Genomic DNA, 15880 nt, shown 5'->3' with positions numbered 1-15880 from the left:
TTGAAAAAGTTAAAACAACCAATGAATTATCTGCAATAGGGTAATACCTTCCGTTTGGAAAGCACTGTATTTGTGATACATAGACGTGAATACTCCCAAACATATGGGTGGTAGAGGTCTAGAGCCTCCAGCACCCAATAATAAACAGGCCTCCTGATTTCAAACTCCAAAGTGCACAGCTAGAGGCACCATGACAAGGTTTAGTCAAATTTTCAAACTCAAAGGGTGATAGACAATTGCATGCAATGACCTTGAATCAAGATTGTTCAGTTGAAAAGTGACTGAGCAGCATACAGAATGAGTGATATTCTCGAGCGAGTCTACAATACAATGAGAATAGTCGTAGCTGGGGTACATGTGCCACTTGTCTTTCGTATGCGGATGCGGTGTATTCTGTTAAAAACAAACCATCTTGTCAAAGAAGATCTTGCCAATTTGAAAAAATGTACTAGATAAGGACTTTAGTGTGTTATAAAGCAAGGATACCGCATTTAAGCATCCATCAAAGAGGCAAATATATCAAAACGTTGGTTAAATGACAAGTTGAATAGAGAGACACAAACCTTAATCCTATAGGCAATCAGATCATACATATTGGGGTTCTCGTTTTTCATGTCTTGCTTCATTCGAAGCGTTGCCTTCCCCTCCTCTATTAATCCATTTTTCATGTCATCAAATAATCTCAAAGACTCTGCAATTGGGCGATTCCTCCAGGGACTCTCCGTCTTTGATTCTCTGAAGCTCTTGATTTCTTCTGGAGTCTGCCCAATCAAAAGTTTTGTTATAAGTTGAATAGCAGAGGCACTGAGTCGGTAACTGAAAGTTTTACAGAAGAAACCTACAACAAGGCGTTTAAATGTAAACCGAATATGTTATTTCTCGATGAAACATATGGAAATGCTTCAATCGTCTATGAATAATAAACAAAAAAACTTACAACTTTCAATTTGCTAGAGCTTTCGAAAAGTTAAACATGTATTACCTCAGGCAACTAACTGATACAACATTCAAGAGCTCATCTTAAAGTCAAGATGTGCGGTAGAGTAACAGAAGAAAATTTATCATCTACTTGAGGGGATTGAAAAATCAAGTGTCATAAACCAGCAGTTCTAAAATTTTTCAATTTGCAACATTTCTCGAGATATAACTTTACTGAATCCAAACCCCAACCACAAATTAAGACTGACAAATAGCCAACTTTAACCAAACATGGCTAGCACTTTAATTTCCTTGTTTTGTGTTGTAAGAAGGCCAAAATAATCAGGCCTCTAAATTTCACTGAGAGCAACACATAAGGCATCTCCAAACCAAAGATTCGGCTGATACATACTCGTTAAACGAGCTTCAATGCAATGCAACGTCAACCTCCCAAAACCCGGTCTACTTGGATAAGCAGCTTCGGTAGAAAACGTCAGCCTGCAAATCTCATTAAAGTCAAAAACATTTTTATACCATTGCGGCCTGCCCTCATGTCACTAGACAAATAAAAAAATAGTTCTCGAGGGTAAAACAAAACCAGGATTAAAGAGAAAAATAACAAATAAAACTAAAACAACCCCTCCCATGTTTGGACAGAAAGCTTTCAGCAGCACTCTCATCACAGAAGTTAAGATGCCATGGCTAGGGTAACAAAGGAAAAGATCATTCAATGTAGCTTTAATACTCGCTACCAGAGAATGTTCTGAACATTAAAGACGTGTACAGCATACTTGATTTCTGCAATCCTTAAGAAAAAAATAATATTCAAAAACCTAGGAACAAATTGAATTACACTATAAAAGGGGGAATGCAAGCAAGGCCATCAATCTAGGATAAGAAGTACAACCTGATGGTCTACATATGCATATCCTTTCTTAATCAGCTGGACTGCAAAATCATACAGCTCTTGAAAATAGTTACTACAGTACGTGACCTGCAGAAAACAATAAGTAGAAGGTTTTGTCGGTAAATTTACAGCACAACCAATTGAGTGCATTATGCATGAGCACTTGCACTAGCCCACAAGTCACAAACCTCAGTAACCAATACCCATCAATTGCCAAAAAAAAAATTGCTATCTCGTTGCTAGACAACCCTATACTACAAGGTGTGTAGATATGGACAATTGAAGTAGGGTTACAATAGTCTCGATGCTAGACAACCCTATACTACAAGGTGTGTAGATATGGACAATTGAAGTACGGTTACAATAGTCTGGATGCTAGACAACCCGTTACTACAAGTTGTGTAGATATGGACAATTGAAGTAGGGTTACAATAGGTGATATAGATGAAATAGTATAACCCGAACAAAGTTGAGAATCCTCTTAGGTGATGTTGCTGGGTAAAACGTTTTAACATATTTTGAAAGCATATACGCTTCTGGTATGCTTTTAGGCAATTACATGCAAATGTGTAATCTATTTGGTTGGTCCTACCTCAGGTTGTGAATATGGGAACACTGACTGTCTAAAAGGGATTTCTAAATTCTTATATGCGTATACAATACACTAAAGCTCCACGTGCATAATTATTGCAGTGATCGTGATCATTATTCCTCAAGGGAAAGTATGACAGCATCCAGGGCAGCTCAGATAGGCCTGAGAGGCAGCATCAGGCTTCCCTGTGGCGGGCCAAGACCTTTCTTCACAGTGTGGCACCATCTTTGCTGGCAGTATAGGCCACCTGTTTGGCACTAGTGTATCCCTTCTTTGCACAAACTCCCTCATGGTAGGGGATGATGAAGCCCACTGGGCAGGTTTTTAACTAATGAAAGAAAAAAAAAAAATTAGCAATGTAAAAAACTAGCAAATCTATAGCACCAGATTTGAAACGACAAGTAAACAAGTAGAGTCTCCCTTCTTTATACATATCCCTCATGGCAGGGGCTGATGTAGCCCACTAGGCAGCTTTTAACTAGTAGAAGGATATTTTTTGAGCCATTGAAAAATAAAACAAAATAAAAATCGATCTCTGGCATCAGCTTTGCAGTGAAAGCTTTGAAAGTAAACAAGTAGAATCAGAGTGTTCAGGGAACATGATAGGTTCCTTCAGTAGCATTCATTTCAATTTTCCAAACATATGCAATAATTACAAACCTCAAGTTAGCCGCTAAGATATTTCCCTTTACACTGTGGGTAAAGGGAATGTGGGTGACCTTAAAGGGTTTCCAGCCCATCCAGTCTACTATCTCTTGAATGTGATCAATATACTCCTGTTTCTCGGCTTCAGGATTTGTATCATCATATCTGCACAATTTTGACATCAAGTGTGTGAACTGAATGAATTTCAGCACCAAATAGTCAGCCATTGCCTAAAGAATGCCCTAGCCTCAATATGCCAATAGTCAGCAAATTGAGGCTTATGTGAGTTCATTGAGCGATTCCTCCTAATCTTTGGGAAAGACAACCAATGTGAAGTATTAGTGCAAGTATAAAACATTTCTGAGTAAAAGGGGGTCATTAACTTTGGGATTGCGCAGAATGTTTGATTAATGGTAAGCACAATCAGTATGTAAAAATAAGGACTTGTTCATGCAACTGCTGTATGAGTTCAAGCAATTGCTGCTCATACGGAGACAACTTCGTTGCAGCAGCATCAATCCTAGAGAACCATTGCTAAACTAAAAGAACTGCAAATGCAATTTAGACTAGTTGTGTCAAAAAGCAGGCAACCTTTATTTAATACTCCAGTGGAAGCACAAAATTATATTTGCAAACCATGAGATTCCATCACCACCTAGTTCATCAGTATCTAGCAATAGTGCATGAAGAACCCTCTGTTCACTCTAGTCAGCTGAGGGAAAACACTGACCTCAAGTAACACTTTCCACCTCTTTCCTTCGCTAGTCCAAAACTTACAAAAAGGGCCTGAACAAGTTCTGGATCAGAGACCGGAAAAGATAGGTAGCCAAGTATATCTAAGAGACTGTGCAACCATCAGCCACTTGAAACAATCCTTCACACACTCCTGACCTTAGCGTGTCCAATGTGAAGATATCCATTTGGCTCAGGAGGAAACCGTGCGTAAACATGTCCACCTGTGAATTGCAAATGTCTTTGAAGCTTTTCTGGTGTATTCTTTGGTCTCCATATGGTGCCATTGCTGAAGAAGATTTGCACGTGTACCTGCCAGGAAACATAAAAATGCTAGGATCAAGGGTCCAAAAGAGGAACATCAGGTATACAAGAAATTACGTTGTTTGTTAGAGACAATGTACCTGATTATTTTCCCGAGGGTCTGGGAAAATAGAAAAGGGATTTACTACGTCATAATTTGCTGCAGGTGTCTGTGCACCTGCTGGAATTATAGACCCATCCTGTGAAAAGTCATGTTATGTGAAAGACGTACAAGAGAATAGAATGTCTTTGAAATGTGATAAACAGTAAACAACCCAGGTGCAAGATACAGCTGTTTGTTTGTATGCAAGCTGTCTGCTTATTTAAAACTCACTGCTACTTGAGAAGCCTTCTCTTTCTTTTTTTGCACAGTCTTCTTATCATCCTGTTCTGTCTTCTCTCCAAGCACAGCTTTCATTTGAGTGTCGAATTCTTCCTAATAGAAGTGGTCAACTCCACAGCTTAATTTTTGCAATGCTTGTCAAAAGAAACTGTGACCACAATTTAAACAATACCTTCATGGTCTTTCCATCTGCCCATGGTAACTCCTTCCTCACCTTGCCAAGCAGGATACCGACTAAGGAGTAGAAAAAGTGTCAGTATCCATGAAGATCACCAAATGCAAAGGGACAAGATTAGGGTGCCAATGCTTATACCATTAATCCTGTACCGTTCAGCAAGAATCTGGCTTTTACTCCCCTCCATGACAGCCTTAACGACTTTCCTGATCTCTTCGACTGATACTTCCACTCCTACGTAGAAATAACAGGTATCTGTGATTCTACTGAGCAATGTACTGTAAGCAAACCTCAGCAACCAGGCTATAAAAAGTCTTGTGTAGCATGTAATAAAGAAACCAGTATCTAAAATCCTCCTTCGTGAACAATTAACACACTTACAAGTAGAATGTCCTCTTCATAGAGGCCTCTCCTATTTGCTCTTATAAAGCCAACTAAAAAATCATGCTCCATCAAAAATCAATGTTTAAGTCAAAAGAAAAAAAAAAAGAAAACAATTGTCAACTAAAGATATACAATTGTGTTCCAATGGTCTTAAACAGGAAGCTAGACAAAGCAAGCCCAGTTTTCAGCTTTGTGCTGTGGGAGACCGAAGAAATCGTATGAATTGTAGTCCAATGGTCTTAACCAGGAACCTAGACAATAGAAGTGCAGCTTTGTGTTGTGGAAGGCCCTCAGTTACATGTATGTTAACAAGACTGCATTTTGTACTGCCCATCTACCCCCCCTCCCCGGTCGTATATTTGCTTTTGGCTTCACATTCCCAAGTAAAACCAATTGACAGCTTCCTTCAAAACTTCAATCATGCATAGGCCGCTAACTCGGTGCTAGTCAATGCACTTTCCAAAGCCGTGTGTTGGTATTGGTCATTCGAGGCCGAAGCTACACACAAACACTTGTTATCTTTTCCTTTGCCATTGCCTTCAAGAGCTCTCCACGCCATGCGTTTCAAAATGGGCTTGTCAAAGATGGAGCAGCGATCAAGTCTCTCCACACGCACAGCATTTTAGAACACCGTCGCAAGGGAGGAAAAGCCATCGCCAAGCTCAACGCTCACTGCAACAACCCTAAGCATTTCAGCATGCTGTCGCAGTCACTTTTCCTAGCGCCGCCAGCGTTTAAAAGCGATGCCGTAAGCTTTGTTGTGCGCTTGAGAAACCTCCAAGCCAAGACCCTTCGCTACTAGCATTTTGCAACGCTGCCAACGAAGTCTCCAATTGGCCTTGTTTCTCTTGCGAGTACTTATCAAAACGTCTTGTTGAAGCTCCGAAAACGCCAATCCAAAGCTTCTACTTCCATTTCCTCCTCTAAATACAACTCTCTAAAAGGTGGGCATGGGAACTCCTACACCTAGTGCAAGTTTTGATATGACACATAATACATATATGTGTGTAGCCATTTTGAAAAGCCACCTAGAGATGTGAGCTGCCGGATATAGGCTATGAAACCAATCCCCTTCTTTTGTATATGAGTGATAATATATGTTGTAAAGGTATTGTACATTTTTGTATTGTTGAGTACTGCAAGGGTGCACTTTTCTTTCTCTCTCTCGCTCTCACCTAAAGGACAGTCCCCTTTCTCCATATTGAATAATGACATATGTGAGTTCTCTAGAGATGGAGACATCGTTCTCTTAGGAGACTTTAATGCCAGAACGGCCAACTCTCAAGCAGTATTCTATGATACTTCTGAGGAAATGCTCAGAGAAGTGGATTTATCACAAAGGGGGCTTACTAGAAACTCACAGGATAAAGAACACACTGAATATGGGAGACCTCTCATGGAGATGGCAACTATACATGGGTTGGCCATACTTAATGGTATAGAGAATTTCCCTTTATCTGGGGGATTCACTTGCTTCCCACACAGGCATGGGGCCAGTACAGTGGATTATGTCATGACTTCACCAAGCTTTATTTCTAGTATTGAGGACTTTAAGGTGGGACCCAGACCGGTTGGGATTGCAATGGATCATGCTCTCTTGACCTTATCAATCTCCTTCCAATACAATGCCTCTCAAGTACAAAGGAAGAAGACACACACAAGATATACTTTCACGCCAGAGACTGATTCAGTCTATGTGGAAAAGATCTATAATAGGATGTGGGCAGCCAAGCCATTATATACTGTAGAGGAGATTACTTCTCAGTTAACAGAGATACTACATGGAGCAGCACAAGAGGCATACCCACAAACTCAACCTGATCAGAAGAGAGGCTCTGGGAACATGCCTCAAAACAGTTGGTATGACGAGGAATGCAGAGAGACGAGAACCTAGGTCCAGAAAGAGCTTACACTTGGGATCATCACATATAAGCAGTCTCGGATTGCTCTTCGGCGTATAGTACGTCGCAAGAAAAGGGCATTTTTAGCCAAACTCGAGAAGGATTTATATCAGCTCTTCTTGAGTGAGGACTCACATGAGGCCTGGCGTTTATTTCACGAGCACTCACCGCCTTCGACAATCACTTCTCCTGAGCTTTGGGGTCAATATGTAACATCATTATATATGGTATCTGGACAGCCTCCATTACCAGATCCGCTAGAGTCATGCCCTGCTACTAGTACTTTCTTTACTACGGAAATGGTGAAAAAAGCCATTGATAAGATGAAGACAAGAAGAGCATATGATCATGATGGTTTAGTAGCAGAACATCTGATCCATGCCAGGGATCTACTTTCAGAAGTCCTTGCTCGTCTATTTAATCGGGTCATGTGTGAAGGATTACCTGAATCTTGGAAATTATCTACTATTGTACCTATTTTCAAGTCAGGGGATCCTATGATACCCAGGAACTACCGTACCATTATGGTAGGTCACACATTGACCCGATTGTACGCATCCATTCTTGAACAAAAATTGAGTAGATGGGCAGAGAATGACGGTATAAGGGCAACAGGACAAGCTGGATTCAGGAGGGGAGAGAAGGAAGGGAGTCAACAGCGCCAACAATATCACCCTACAACGTAGTTCATTAACAACAAAAGCAAGAGAAGGAGCGTATTGATTTGCAGCATTTTCTTTGCCTCATCATCACAGAGCATCATAGCTAGCAAATTCGGCAAAAGGGTCAAAAGCAGTAAAACACACACACACACACACTTGGAGGCTCGGAGCATGCCATCCTTGTCTGTTGCGTCGTCAAAATTTTGCCTTTTGTTTTGTTTTGTTTTGTAGCCTTCACAAATTAAAAAAGAGCCTTGTTCCCACTGCACTTCTACTCTAAGGCATCGTCGCCCCAAGGGGGACTTCCCACACTTGTTTTGGCCATATCCAAAGTTCTCATGTATTCCCATGCATTGGTCAGTTTTGAAATTCATAAAGAAGATCGTCTCCTTGTTTTAGCAGCCATCCCCACTTTCGATAGCATGAAAAGATAGGTCCCTCATCACGACTCGGGAGCTCTATCTTTTATGTCCTTCAAAGAAGGTATCACACATCGGCAACCGCCGCCCAAGCACAAAAGAAAAATGAGTCGAACTTCAAGGTTTCATTAAGGAAAGGTTCATGCGGAACTTCATAGCAATCAAGCCTCAATCGAAGCTACAAAGGCAAGTTCTAAAGTGACTTTCAAAGCTTCTAAACGTCAAGTGTTCGAGAGCTTCAAAGTCTCAAGGTAAATGCACCATGTCACGTTTGTGACTTAACTACATTACAATACTTAATCATTGATGCAGATACACGAAGTGCCATGCCAAGGAGGACCCTTGCGCTTTGATGGTCACGCCCCTTCGCCCAAAAGATGTGTCTCTTCACCAAAGGCCACACTCCTTCGACGACTGGTCACACCCCTTCGCTCTACGGGTGCGACTCTTCGCCCAATGGTTGCAGCTCTTCGCCGAAAGGATGCGTCTTTACGTCTAAAGTCGCGTCTCTTCACCATGAGACGTGTCTTTTCATTTATATCTCTTCGTCTCCTATATAAGGAGCCCTTGTATCACACAATCAATCAATCAAACACAGAGTCTTCTGAGTCTTTCTTTGAGTTCACTTCAGTTTCTTAAGTCTTAATCATGAGTTTAAGTACTTAATGAAGGAATAGTACATAGAATCCTCACCAACGTAACCGCGAAACGTTTCAAGGCCGAAACGTTTCACCTTGAAACGCGGCGTTTCACCACGAAATGTTTCAATCCAAAATGAGAGCACAGTGAAACGTGAGATCGAAACGTGCGTTTAATGACTTTAAAACTAAAACTATGGTAACTGGTTGTTAGTGAAACGGCTTGTGTTTCACTTGGTGAGTGAAACATTTCAAGCCCGAAATGTTTCACCTATCTTGACCCGTCGAAACGCGTTTCATGGTGACGCTGATCCTCATAGTGGTATTAGAGCAAATTTTTTTCCTAGACCTGAAGGTTGTGAGCCTCTCACCCTCGCCGCTACCCTCTCCCCCCTTCCTGGAGTTGTATGGAATCAGAAGAAAGATGGAATTCAACTTCTTCGTCGATGGTCTGAGGTAACTGATTTAATTCTACGCATATAAAAGCAGCATAAACAGAACGGGACAGCAGTGTGTGTGAGTGTGTGGCATACCCAGAGTATGTGTGTCACGTACCCGGAGAATTGTGCACGGCGTATACCCGAAGGCTCCTGTGTACAGCCGGCACATGGAGTGTTGTGCATTTTCACTGCACCTTTTCCCGAGCAATAGAGCACATCACCGAGCGGTACATCACCAAGGGGCACCTCTCCAAGCGGCACGCTGAAACGCTGGCCTGACTGATTATTACGCTACTGGAAACCTTTCGTTGGCAGGCACCCTTCCGCACCACTGCTGAAATTCAGCAGCCAAGCTTTTGTTGGTGGCTGCACCTTTTCATCACAGAGCTTTGCACCCCTTGGAAGTGAAACACTGCACCCTTTGGCATATGAAGCAGTGTACCCCTTGGAGCCAACCCTTCACATGCTCACCCCTTACGTGGGCAACACTTCACACTCGTGCCCTTTCACGCTGGCGCTACCCCTTCTCTAGCGAACCCCTTGCGAGAGACCTCTTCATACGAGCGCTGCCCTTTCACTGGCGACCCTTGGTCCGTACGCTGCATGAGTAAAAAGACCAGAGATCTGGGGTTTTTTTTTTCTATGCTTTTTTCTATGCGTTGGCTGGCCTTTATTCTTACACTGGGCAGATTTTAACGATGGCAGCTTTCTTTTACGCTGGGCAAATTTAACTATTTTAAAGTTTAGGTGGCCAGCCAAATCCCATAATTAAAAAGCTCCATGTGAAACCACCTTATCATATTAAATTTGCCAAGTCAACATACATAGCCACAGATTTCCACGCTGCCCTCTCTCTCCTCTAGCGCTTGTTCTTTGCAACTCCTCTGCGTGCCGTCGGAACACAGTTAAATACCTTTTCCGTATTTAGATGAAGTTCCGACAGAGATTTTGCCCGCTACAAGCAAACCCTCTTGCACGCGAAGTGCTCATTATATCGGATACTCGAGCTACGAAGTTATCATAATTCCAGATTCGCCAGAGCCGGAACCCATTTGGAACAGAGTTTTCGCTCATAGCACCCGTCCCAGAACCTGTTCACAGAACTTGCACGTATTAAGAGTTCCTTTTGAGACGTAACCATGCCAAATTCTTAGGATGGAGGTGGTCCATCTGACGATGCCCTTACTCTTATTAAGGAGCAGATGGCCACACTTTCCATAAGCCTCGCATCACTTCACACTCGCTTGGATGAGATGCACACGGAAAATACTTCTCAAAGTCGACCTGTTGTTTCTCGAATTACTAATGTAGCATCTTCAACACCTTCTTCCGAAGCTTCAGTGGACGAACCAAACGAACCAGATCCAACTGAAGAGGTAGACAATCGCGAACTTCAATTACTTTATAAAAATTTTAATGCTGCACAAAAGAAGAAGCTTGATGTTAAACTGTCGGAACCATATAATGGTCGCTGCGACAAGCGCGTGCTGGACCAATGGTTGTTCAAAATGGAGGTTTACTTATAAAACACAGATTTGATCGAGAGTAAAAAAGTTGCACTTGCTAGTTCTCTGCTCAAGGACATAGCATTTCTTTGGTGGCAACGACGGGTTGCTGATGGTAAACACACACCTTCTTGGGATAAATTCCGGCCTGCTATTTGCAAGGCGTTCAAACCTGCCAATGCAGATTTTCATGCCCGGTCCTCTCTTCGCCGCTTGAGCCAGACAGGTTCCTTGGCCGTGTACATCACGGAGTTCCAAAGGCTAACTCTGGAGATAGAGACTCTTAGTCCCTCTGATAAACTTCACAGCTTTATCGACGGACTCGAACCCAACCTGAAGGACGATGTGCACAAATACAACCCTACCACCTTGGATGTTGCAATTGCCTATGTGGAGCGTCTTGGCGATAATCGGCATCCTACACGGAATTTTCTCCCTTGTGACAGATCTTCAAACAGCGCTCACTTTTCACAGCGCGATCGCAGAGACAGCTATAGCCAAAGTCAGCAACATCAGTCTCAGTTCAGACAGCAACCAACGCAACCTTATTCAACTTCAAGGTTCTATTCTCAAGATCGACAATTTGAAAGGAGATCTTCTTCACATGTTCCTCCACTTGATCGTGGTAAAGAACGTGATTTTTCTCAAGATCGGTATTCCAATACTTAGCAAGGCTCTTCGTCAAATGGATCTTCGACTTCAAAGAAGGAAGGATTGTGTACAATTTGCGGTGGTGACCATAGATGGTATCAATGTCCAAAGAGACCAAGTCCGTCTAATTCGAAAAGAAATTCCAACACGGAAACATCATCGAATTTTGAACAACCAGATTCTGCTAAGGATAAAGAAAAATCTGTGGTCAATACGATTCATGTCTCAAAGGATACAAGTATTCTTATAAAGCATGCTCAGTGCAATTCTTCAGTTTTGGAGCCTCTCTCAAAGCAAGTCTTGAGCCTTTTTGGAACACTCAATGGTCCCTCCATCAATATTTTGGTGGACAGCGGATGCTCGAATAATTTTGTCAGTATTCAGATAGTTCAACAGATTGGCTTACCAACTCAGAAGACACCTCACTTATATGATGTGGAATTAGCAGATGGATCAATTTTGACTTGTGATCAGACAGTTCGACAGTTGCAGTTCGAGATTCAAACTTATACAGATCAACTGGATTTTGAAGTCATGCCTTTATCTTATTGCAACATAATTCTTGGTCAACATTGGTTATTCCAATATGATCCAGCAATTAGCTTTCGAGGACATACTATCAATTTGTTCAAAGATGGACGTGAATTGACTTTACACGGGCTTTCTCATGCGGAAAGAGTGATTCAAGCCTCACGTATACTAGTCAAGCGACATGATACAATGGATTATGAAGAGAATATGATTTCCGATACAGATGCAAATATTATTATTGATGAATTTTGGAATTCATTAACTTCTCCTGAATCAGCCACAACGTTCTTCTTGCCTTCCTAGATCTGCTGAAGTGCTATGTGTCAGAGCATAAAGGAAAGTGGGAGCAGTATTTGCCATTGGTGGAGTATGCATACAATAATACAGTGCATTCATCAACTGGCAAGGCACCTTTTGAGATAGTTGAAGGTGGCAAGAAAGTTCCTCCCATACTCCATAGTACATACAAAGGACAAGATATTAGAAGCAGATAAGTATGTTTAGGACATGGATGAAATGTACAAGAAGGTCAAAGTTGCCTTAGAAAAGACTCATGCAAAGCAAAAGAAAGCAGCTGATCGTCACCGTCGTGGTGGTATTTTCACTTGGTGATTGGGTGCTTCTACGCTTTGAAAAGGCAAGGTTAAAGAAGATGAAGGGCAAGGAAAGACTATTTCCAAAGCTCAGCATGCGTTACTATGGGCCTTTTCAAGTATGCGACATAATCAATGATGTTGCATATAGGCTGAAATTGCCTGAGAGTTGGAAGATTCACTATGCGTTTCATGTGAGTCTTCTCAGCAGACCCTATGTGGGTGATGTGCCAGAGGATATGCCAGCTGAAGATCAGCCGGAAGTCGAGGAACTTGACGAGATCTTGGTCCCGGAACAGATTTTGGCACATAAAGAAAGAAAAGTGAAAGGCAAGGTTGCTAGGCGTTACTTGGTGAAGGTCAGAAACTATCCACCAATGGATGCTAAGTGGATGGAAGAAGGTGAACTTGCAGAGTCACCAACTGTGTTATCACTTTACCTTGAAGCCTTCGATTTGCAACCTACCTTGACCCCTTGAGTTTCAAAGCTACATGGATTGTCAGTGTGACAATGGCTTCTGAAAGAAATGATGTACATGATATTTAAAGTGAGCTCAAATCAAGTACATGTTACATGAATGTTAGAGTTGTACAGATTGTCTGTTTGGCAATTGCTCTTATGGAAAGTCCAAAAGTTTGCTTAGTGCTATAGAAGTGAGTATTTCTTGTCAGTTTGTCAAGGATACATTAATTGCTTCTATTAAAGGGTACATGTGTAACTACATTCTTAAACTGTCGGTTTGGGTATGCGCGAAAGTGTTACTCGATCCAACGTGTACTAAAAGACAGTGGCAAAATGCGTAGCTACCATTTTGTCATTGGAAAGTTAATGACTCAAAGCAATGGCAGAGTGCGAAGCTACCACTATGTCATTGGGGCAGGGTTCACACGCAGGCAATACGTGTGTCGACGAGGTGTTGAATACACCAGGGTTGACAATGAGCATGTATGTGTCGTACATGTGGCGACAGGTGTTGAATACACCAGTGTTGACTGTGAGCATGTACGACATAGATGCAAACGAGGACGTTTGAGATTTCAAGAGGGGGGTATGTCACCAGCGTGTGACTACTATCTATCCTTTTTGTTGATTTCTTTCTTATTATTTATTCATTTTCACTTTTTGGAAACACCCCTCGGGAAATCTAATTGCCCTGCATTGCATAGCTAGTGTGGAACTATTCAGAGGGAGTCCAGGCCTGAGGGCAAGAGAGCACTAAGGTTGGACAAGGACTATGGTTAGCCAAAGTGGGGTCATTGACTAGCAAAGTGGAATCCTTTGCTACAGAGGCTACATTTCAGTTCTTGGTGTGGCTGCAGTGTACAAAGAGGATCGGATGACCTAGAAAGATACAATGGCAACATCTCCTAAAATTTAGGGAACTGCTATTTTGAGACCTGAAAATGTGTTCGCGTCATTACCTCCGGAATGACAAGGGGAACATTTTATTACTCTGCCGTGAAGTCAACTGGGCAACCGGTCGGGAGATTTTTAGGCGGCAACCCCGAAACGGGAAATAGCCTGTAAATGTGCCAAGTGGCACATTTTTGTGCACTTTCCTCATGCAAGAGAAGGTAGCGCTGAATTTATAGCTGGGAGGCTCATTTTGGAGCTCCCTGTCACAGGTTGAGAGCTATGGAGTGCCTCCTTTTCCTCTTATGTACAATGCGGTGCCAGGAGTGATGCCCTGCATACTACGGACTGCTCTCTCTCTCTCCTATGGCAGTATGTTATGCCCCTCTAGTGGGCTTTTCAATTGACCAATGTACAGTTGTGTGGGTTCATGAGCAATTGCCGAGACAAGAGCCTCTTGCACAGGTACTGGATTAGCTAACGGCTAATCCCCCACAGGTACAGGTGATTCGGAGAGGTTTCACGTGCGAAATCTCGTCCAATTCAAAGGGCAAGTAGCCCTACATGTGCGGGAGCTCGAGGACTTGCTACGGATGCGATCGGCACGCAAAACGGAGCCCGAAACAGTGAATTACAGCCTGCTGTGTATTTTTGCAGGTTTAGGGTTTTGGCCCTAAACGGACCCTAATACCCCCAGGAGGTTCAGGGACGCGAGGGGACCGCTGTATAGGTGATCTGGCGCATTTTCGGGGCAGAAAACAGAGAATTCAGCGTGCTGCAGATTCTCGCCAGGTTTTGTAAAGTGTCCGAATGCGTCGGGAAAGTCATCCAATGCGTCGGGAAAGTCATCCAATGCGTGGGGATACTGACTGTGAAGGGTCCTAGTACAGTTATGCTGCCAAAATCGGGCCAGAACAGTTGAAATTCAACGAAGACTGTGCGGGGCAGCTTGTAGGGAACCACAGCTTTTATTCCCTCTGTTAACGAATAAAGAAATACCGAAAGGGGCGCCTAATTTAGGAGCCAGTCTGGTGTCGGTCTTCTCATACAAGTGCAATCTAGCAGCCTGTATCCCTTTCCCCTTTGTTGTGTCTTGAAAGTACAGATACAGTGGGCGACAAATTAAATGGGTGAAAGCAAATAAGGTTTAAGTCTAAGGTCTACCGCCCTTTTTGGATTAAACAGGCCGGTTTCAATTACAGTCTCAAGCCAAAGTCCTCTCCAGTGATTACTAAAGTTGAAGTTACCCCATCTGAAGAGTACCTTGAGAAGATTTCCTCTTCCCCAAATATTTCGCAGTTACTAGAAGATTTTGAACCAGAAATCTTACATCGCATGAAGAATTTTGAAGATCGATCTCTTGTTGCAGTCAACCTGATTATGCCAGATTCCTCTAAAAAGTCTTTGAATAATGCAATGACATGGGATTTAGCAGTCAAAGCAAAAAGGTTTTGCAAGAAGCAAAGGATTGAGACAAAGGTTTCCGATAACTCAAAGATTGAAGATTTTCGAAGATTCAATGCTTTTCCACAGTTCTATCAACATCAAAAGTCATTTCTTTGACACGGGCTCTCATTTTAAATGGGAGGGAATGTCACGTTTGTGACTTAACTACATTACAATACTTAATCATTGATACAAATACGCGAAGTGCCATGCCAAGGAGGACCCCTGCGCGTGGATGGTCACACCCCTTCGCTCGAAAGACGTGTCTCTTCACCAAAGGCCACACTCCTTCGACGACTGGTCACCCCTTTGCTCTACGGGTGCGACTCTTCGCCCAATGGTTGCAACTCTTCGCCGAAAGGATGTGTCTTTACGTCTAAAGTCGCGTCTCTTCACCATGAGACGTGTCTTTTCATTTGTCTCTTAAGGAGCCCTTGTATCACACAATCAATCAATCAAACACAGAGTCTTCTGAGTCTTTTTTTGAGTTCAGGTCAGTTTCTTAAGTCTTAATCATGAGTTTAAGTACTTAATAAAGGATTAGTACATAGAATCCTCACACACCAAAGCAACATAAGGACACTACTTTTCTGTGAAGAGGTGCTTCATAATTTTTTATTCATGAAGAGTGACTTCACAATCGAAATCATTAAGCTCGCACTTGCTTTTTTGTAAAATTGGGCCATAGAGAGAGTCTCTGTCTATCGGTAAGACCAAGTCCTTGGCATTTTTTACGAGCGC

General features: G+C 42.4%; 1 protein-coding gene across 1 annotated transcript in view; it reads right to left on the bottom strand.

Annotated features, from left to right (window-relative positions):
* The window catches only part of LOC147443856 (glutamine--tRNA ligase, cytoplasmic-like), a 59317-nt gene that overhangs the window by 6015 nt on the left and 37422 nt on the right, over positions 1 to 15880 (bottom strand). Inside the window, exons 5-15 of the mRNA XM_086526670.1 lie at positions 4754 to 4849; positions 4613 to 4674; positions 4432 to 4533; positions 4199 to 4297; positions 3954 to 4106; positions 3793 to 3848; positions 3137 to 3227; positions 1826 to 1912; positions 564 to 761; positions 295 to 393; positions 48 to 179 (exon numbers count right to left, since the gene is read on the bottom strand). Coding sequence (XP_086382796.1) covers positions 48 to 179; positions 295 to 393; positions 564 to 761; positions 1826 to 1912; positions 3137 to 3227; positions 3793 to 3848; positions 3954 to 4106; positions 4199 to 4297; positions 4432 to 4533; positions 4613 to 4674; positions 4754 to 4849 — 1175 coding nt within the window. The remainder of the gene's footprint in view (positions 1 to 47; positions 180 to 294; positions 394 to 563; positions 762 to 1825; positions 1913 to 3136; positions 3228 to 3792; positions 3849 to 3953; positions 4107 to 4198; positions 4298 to 4431; positions 4534 to 4612; positions 4675 to 4753; positions 4850 to 15880) is intronic.

The sequence above is a fragment of the Adiantum capillus-veneris genome, chromosome 13, assembly GCF_014529385.1.
Source record: "Adiantum capillus-veneris isolate H3 chromosome 13, ASM1452938v2, whole genome shotgun sequence".
In the NCBI taxonomy this organism is placed as follows: domain Eukaryota; kingdom Viridiplantae; phylum Streptophyta; class Polypodiopsida; order Polypodiales; family Pteridaceae; genus Adiantum; species Adiantum capillus-veneris.
This window is presented reverse-complemented; position numbering and strand designations above follow the sequence as displayed.